At 46.0% G+C, this 7,251-nt stretch overlaps 1 protein-coding gene across 1 annotated transcript; it reads left to right on the plus strand.

The window, feature by feature from the left end:
- The first annotated feature begins 496 nt into the window (after window positions 1–496).
- Window positions 497–3,544, plus strand: LOC129639141 (tau-tubulin kinase 1-like). Its single transcript, XM_055564077.1, has 3 exons — window positions 497–1,422; window positions 2,170–2,368; window positions 3,330–3,544. The coding sequence occupies exons 1-2, from the start codon at window positions 816–818 to the stop codon at window positions 2,325–2,327; spliced, it is 765 nt and encodes a 254-aa protein (XP_055420052.1). The 5' UTR covers window positions 497–815; the 3' UTR covers window positions 2,328–2,368; window positions 3,330–3,544.
- Window positions 3,545–7,251: the final 3,707 nt, after the last annotated feature.

The raw sequence follows: 7,251 nt of genomic DNA on the forward strand, positions 1-7,251 counted from the left end.
CTTCCCATACCCCAGGGTGCCGCCTGTAGGGACATTGCCATTTCGTTTTTGCAATGGTGCAATGTAAAGGACAGAGAAGGCAATGGCACCCCACTCCACTACTCTTGCCTGGAAAATCCCATGGACGGATGAGCCTGGTACCCTGCAGTCCATGGGTCGCTAGGAGTCGGACACGACGGAGCGACTTCACTCACTTTTCACTTTCATGCATTGGAGGAGGAAATGGCAACCCACTCCAGTGCTCTTGCCTGGAGGATCCCAGGGATGGGGGAGCCTGGTGGGCTGCCGTCTATGGGGTTGCACAGAGTCGGACCCAACTGAAGCGACTTAGCAGCAACAGCAGCAGCAATGTAAAGGAAGGGACTCCTGAGGGCTCCAAGTATGACCTGGTGCTGGAAGGCTTCCATGCAATCTGAAAGCCTTGATCACTCATTGGACGGTGGTCATGCCAATCCTTGCCTCCTGGCAAATGAGCTTAGAGCTGGCGCTGGAGGAAGTGGTTGCGGTTGACCCTTCCAGCTCCACCTACCGTCGCCAGCCCATCAGGGTCTTTCCCGCCTTGTCCACCGCCAGCTCAGCTTCGGTCTTGGTGGGCCGGTCTGCGGGCCACCCCCTCACCATTCCTGTTGTGGGGCCCACACCAGCAAGTCGCAGACTCCTGTTCCCTGTGCAGCTGACGTCTCTGCTGTCCCCACCCCCACCCCGCGGTCCCACTGCCAACAGCGTCTCCTCAGCGCAACACTCAGCCCGGCGGCCGCCATCTTCCCCACAGACCTCACTGCAGGACGATCACTGTCTGGCACGTCTCTCCTGCCATGTCTGCCATAGAGGAGCACTATTGGATCCCAGGTGGCCCGGAGAGAGCTGGTGGCGGGGCGGGCCGTGACCCCAGTCTCCTTGGGGTCCAAGCATCTGCTTGGGAGGGGACGGAAGGAGTCGAGGAGGCCACGGCTCTTCTGGCTTCCTTGGAGGTCTCCAGAGCCCTTCCCGGGGAGCAGGGTTGGCCACAGGCCGCAGTGGAAGAGGAATGTGGTAGAGAGCCGTTAGAGGAGGAGGAGATGGAGGAAGATGTAGAGATGCAGGAGGACGAGGAAGAGGGTGAGATTGACTTCGACTTGGAGGACGTGGAGGAGGAGGAGCACCTGTCTGGAGAGGGCGAGGAAGAGGAGGACGACAGTGAGCAGGAGGGTGCGGCAGGGGTAATAGGCCTTGGGTTCTGCGTGGAGACGTTTGGGCCCCTGTTCTGGAGTGACGTCGACTCCTTTCTACACAATTTCCATGGCAACAAACGTGTCCTGTTCCGGCCTCCCACTGACCGCCTGATGGCCAGGGGCCGCTCCCAGCCACCCTCGGAGCCTGGAGAAGGTCCGGTGCCTCCTCAGGAGCAGGAAGACCTGGGAGAGCGAGGCAGAGTCTTGCAGGGTGAGTGGCCGGTGGAGGGCGCTCCACCCTGGGAGCTGCGGGATCCTGCGGAGGGGGTTGCTTCCTAGAAGACAGAGGAACCAGCAGTGGAGGCCGAGTTCTGGGCGAGGAAGCCCTGACTGCTGCCTCTGAGACTGGGAGGTTGAGGCCTGTGATCCCGGAGGGGCTGAGGCGGGCAAGTGGTGGCTGAGCCCTTGTGGGGCCATTGAGCTCAAAGGCAGGTAGGTCTCTAGCTGTCGTGCAGTGGGTCAGAACTCTCAAAAACCTCCGAGCACAATTGACACAAGTGGAAGCCCAGTTCTGTAGACCTTCATGGTCTCGAGAAAAAGCATGCTGCCTTCTACCAACCTAGAGGCAAACAAGTGGCATCCCTCCCTTTTGGTCAACGGCTTTAACAAATGTGAATATTCTCGGTAGGAGGATCTGAGAAAATGATGACATAGCACAGGGGCACTTTTCAGCGACTGAGGAATCTGTGAGCGTCCCCATAGAATTTGTCTTTAAGTCAAAGGAGCATTTTTTCCCTTGAAGTTCCGACAAACCCGTACAAAATGGTACCAGTATCAAATGATTCGGATCCCTTCTCCAAAGGGGCCAGAAATAATCAGAGAGATCTGTGTGCCAATCTACTGGAGAGAGGGGAAAATGTTTGTGAAAATTGTCAAGCAGCAGACATGATGGGAGGCTAGAAATGTATGCAGGTATTATTTGTTGTTTCTTTTATTAAACCTATTTCTCTTCTCTCAGGCCTAGACTCTGCTGCTGATTTTCAGTTGGGATATTTTCCCTGCCAACTTTGGACCCCAATGTCTGCATCATTCTGCCCCAATGATGACGGTGAGGATCAGTATGAAAACACTGATGAAGAGGAAGAGGCTGGAAAGGAAAAACCTGAAGGACTCTGAATGGATGTGGTCTCAGCAAAAAGCAGCTCTGGATAATACAGGTATTATTGTATAGGCTTTCGTACGACATAACCATTCCTGACACATACCTGTTAAAAACAGCTTTATATTTTTTAATTTTTCTTCTGTAAAGTACATAAGAAAATTGTTGAAATTTAATTTTGGAAAAACAGTTTATTGTTAATAATGAATTCTAGATAATGGAGGAGGCAGTGTGTTCTGAAATGTATTTCATTTATAGCCACAAGTCCTTTGTCCTGTAGCTTTAAGTCTACTACAGATGGGAAATTTACCAGACCTGGAAATGGAGACCAGTGCTTGTTTAGAGAATGGTCACCAGAAGCAGCAGCTACAGTGACTAGGCCATGCATTAGCTGGGTCATCATCACCTGGCCACAGAATTGTAGTCTCTTGTACTGGCAATGACTTTGAGAAAGCGATTCCTAACAAAGTAGTGAGATGTTAAGGGTTTCAAGAGAACTGCACTTCAGGATTAATTCACAAATATTAGTTCAATTTAGATTTTTTATTCAAAAGAAAAGAAAACTAGTCTCAGCAATATTATTGGTTGTCACTGAGTTGGTAATTAAATCTTTGTTTCGCTTTCCTCTATTCATTCATCTTTTAGTCTCTCTCACTCTTGCTTAGTTTTCATGCATGTGGATGTTTGATAAAGCCTCATCCTCATTTTACAGATGTGCAACCTGAAGGTCTGGAAATATAAGGGATTGATGATTTGTGCAAGGGAACACCAGTTTTTTAGGGGGAATGGCTTATTTAAATAACAGTGTGGCCTTTCAAGGAAACAGCAAGCATTTATAGTGGTGGGCAAGAGGGAGATAAGTTTTGCGTGAGCAATGAGGTGCACCCTGATCACCAAGGGTCTGGGTCGCAAGAAGAAAACATTGAGAAAACAGATGTAGATAGTGTTGACTCATATTTAGAAAGTCACTGCATGTTATTCAGGTACAATTGTTAACTGGCTCTTATTTCATCCTACAGTGGGAAGGCATAGAAAAAGCAGACAGCAAAAGAAAAGATGAATCTGTTCTTCATGGATATTCTTGTTTTCATTAGCCTGAAATACTAATTTTGTTTCAAAGTTTCAATGCCCCAAAGTGATACTAACTACTGACCTCTGACTTGACTCTTACCTTTTACAGATAATGTGATAGCATTGTTCACATTGGAAATAAAAGCTTGTTTGAAAGTAATAAGCTGTAGTTTTTTTTTTTTTTTCCCCATAATACCACTGACTCAAATCTATCATTGTTCTATTTATTTTGGCCCACCTTACTGTCACTGAAAGGGATTTCTTTCCGCTATTTGTCAAGCCTGTTTTAAATCCTTTTATTGCAGCCCCAAATAAATTAAAATATACGATTGTAAATAATTTGCGTGATGGTGCCCTAGCCTCTACTATATTTTATTGAAAGGAACTGTTGGATGACCTAGCTTGCCTGGAACAGCAGCATCAGCATCAGCTGGGAACTTGTTTGCAATGCACATTCTCAGACCCTGCTCCAGACCTACTGCGTTGGAAATTCTGAGGGTAGGCCGCTAGCCATCAGGGTTTTACAGTCCTCCAGGTGCTACTGAAGCACACTGAAGTTTCAGAACCACTGCTTTAGAGCAGTGGGGGAAAGGTTTACTACACCCACTGCAGGATCATCCTTAATTCACTGACTTGGTACTGTTGCAGGTAAACTAAACAGGGTGGTAAGATCTGGACTTAGGAAGACACTAGAATTCTCAGGGGCTTGAGACACAAAGAGGGGTGTGTGAGTGTCCTAAGGTTACCGTAACAAATTGCCACAAACCAGATGGCTTAAGACAACAGAAATACGTTATCTCAGTTCTGGAGGCCAGAAGTCTGAGGTCAAGGTATCAGCAAGGGTGGTCCCTTCCGGAGGCACTGAGGGAGAATCTGTTTCACGCCACTCTCCTAGTTTCTGGTGGTTGCTGTCAGTCGTTGGCATCTCCATCGTCACATAGCGTTTTCCCCTGTCTGTTTCTTTGTCCTTTCTCTTCTCATAAGGATAACGGTCACACTGAATTAAGGACCCACCCTAATCCAGTATGACCTCATCTTAACTATTATACCTGCAAATATCCTAGTTCCAAACAATGTCACATTTACCGGTTCAAGGGGGAAAACTTCAACATATCTTTTTAGGGGGACAAAATACAGCTTATAGCAAGGGGCAAAGGTTCAGGGGTCGAAGTGACAAATAGATAAAACCTACTTCTGAAAGGGGAAAGGCATTATGATACCATACATATGTGAGGTTTAGAAAGATGCAACAGTTCTTATATCGATTATAGGTTCATATATTTGTAGTAAAAGGTATAACTAGGAGTGATGCATACATATGTAGCATGCAGAAAGGTGTGTATGAAAACAATAACCTTATTTAGGACAGTGGTTAAATCTTATTCAATAGAGGGAGATTTCAACTGGGGAGAGGTATAATGGGTTTAAATTTTATTTGTAATCTTTTGTTTTTAAGATGAGCGATGGTTGCATGCATGTAGTAATCTCTGTACCTTGGTCTAGGTCTGAAATATCTCCTCATCTAAAGAAAATTGAAAGGAGAAATGGGCCTAATATCTGGAACTTACTGAAGGAAAACTGTAAAGTGCTATTTGAGCAGAGTAGCGAGGATCAGAGGAGAGAACCAGGGGTTTGGGGTAGAAGGCCTTATTTCTGTATTTAGTTCAGGCCACTTGAATGCTCGCTAGTTAGCAGCAATACCTTTTCCTATTTTCTGTGCTAGTTCATCTCATATCCTTGAGTATATTAACATTATTTATTAATGTTTCTCCCCGACTCCCTCAAGTGTGAGCTTCGGAAATTACAGGCTTCTATGCGTCTCTTCTAAAGCATTGTGGTTTCTTCTTCATAGGTGCTTCATAAAGGTTTGTTAAAGTGAAGTTAGTATAAGGTATCCACAACCCTTGTCCATGACTGTGGTTTTGTCACTTAAAAATGTATTATCACAGAGTATTACTTATGGCTAGAACAAAGAAAAAAGGCACAAGACCTTTTTTCATTGTTGCTTAATGAAATAACAGTCCAAGTAGAAATTTATCCATGTAGTGTCACTTGGACTGCAAGGAGATCCAACCAGTCCATTCTGTAGGAGATCAGCCCTGGGATTTCTTTGGAAGGAATGATGCTAAAGCTGAAACTGCAGTACTTTGGCCACCTCATGCGAAGAGTTGACTCATTGGAAAAGACTCATGCTGGAAGGGATTGGGGGCAAGAGGAGAAGGGGACGACAGAGGATGAGATGGCTGGATTGCATCACTGACCCAATGGACATGAGTCTGAGTGAACTCCGGGAGTTGGTGATGGACAGGGAGGCCTGGCGTGCTGCGATTCATGGGGTCGCAAAGAGTCGGACATGACTGAGCGACTGATCTGGTCTGATCTGATCTGAGTGTCACTTGAAAGACTTCAGATTGGTTGTTTGGCTCATGCCATGCTAGGAGTGTGTGTGTGTGTGTGTGTATTTCTGTGTTAATATAGTTAATGTAATGTAATTCAATCGTGTCCAACTCTTTGCAACCTTGTGGAATGTAGGCCTCCAGGCTCCTCTGTCCATAGGAGTGTCTCACTGGCCCAGTGAGAATACTGGAATGAGTTGGCATTTCCTCTTGAAGGGGGTCTTCCCGAGCCAGGGATTGAACCTGCATCTCATGGGTCTCCTGCATTGCAGGCAATTGCTCAACACTGAGCCACCCATGTATAGCCATAGTTAATACGAAAGGCCCTTCTGTGGGCTTAAGAATTTTTGGAGGTTCACTATAAACAAAAAACACCTCCTTTTGAGATAAGCCTTTTTTGGTGCATACTCTTGAGTCCATGTCCCTGCCTCTCATTATGGTCCAGGTACCTAGGGCCCTGAATTTACTCCCCAAGTGGCCCCATGTCCCCAGCCCCAAGAGGCATGTGTGTGCCTCTTCACTGAGTCTGTGCTTCTGAGGGTTGAGTGGCACAGTCAGTGCTATACTCTCAGGACTGAGAGAAATCTAAGAGGTGGTGGCTTTGTATACAGGCCACAGGACAAGTGGGCCACATTATCCACATAGATATATGTGACGCCTCTCATGGTGAGGTAGGAACCTCAGCCTTGCTTCACTGAAGGTTGCTGAAGCTCTAACATGTCAGGCTTCTCTGGGTCTCTGAGAGATGGTCCCTAAATCAGGTCAGGGACAAACCCTTTCCTGTTACTCTGGGTGTTTGTGGGTTTCCCTATTTTCACATGTATTGAATATATTCTCACTGAGTCCTTCAGCCTTGAAAATTTGGGGCTTCTTTAGGATAAGACCTGTCTTGTACCTATCTGCCTCAGCCAGGAAAGGTTAGGGTGTTTTGATCTTTTCCTTGGTTATGGCTCCATCTTCTGAAAGGATGTGATCCAAAACTCTCCTTTATTCCACTACCTGGGAGATTACCACTGGGAGAAAAAGAAAGGGGTATGGTGGGTGCCAGAGATGGAAATGATTTTCTGTTACCACTTAGGGATAGTTTAATAATACTACAGTTAGTGATGAAGAATCACTGTACTCTAAGCTCCCTATTTTCAGATGCTTGTAACTGCAAGGAATACAAAGGAGTACACATTCAAAACTCTTACCATGGCAGGGCTCTTGGAAAATGATGTTTTGTGAAATGTGGTATTAGTAAGTCCTCTGTGATATGAATCACATAGTATTATAGCATAGGTTTTGAGGCATGAAATTTACATTTCTTAGAAGTCTAAGCAATGGTTTATGTGCGCTTAGATGAGGAATTGATCTCATCACCAAATCCATGAAGAAAATCAGTTTAAAACTATTCCAAGAGGCACCTAAAACTTAGCTCTTTTTCTCTCCCTCTCATTCAATTTGTTATGTACTCCAGTGCCTTTATTTCCAT

Source organism: Bubalus kerabau, chromosome X, assembly GCF_029407905.1.
Source record: "Bubalus kerabau isolate K-KA32 ecotype Philippines breed swamp buffalo chromosome X, PCC_UOA_SB_1v2, whole genome shotgun sequence".
NCBI lineage: Eukaryota > Metazoa > Chordata > Mammalia > Artiodactyla > Bovidae > Bubalus > Bubalus kerabau.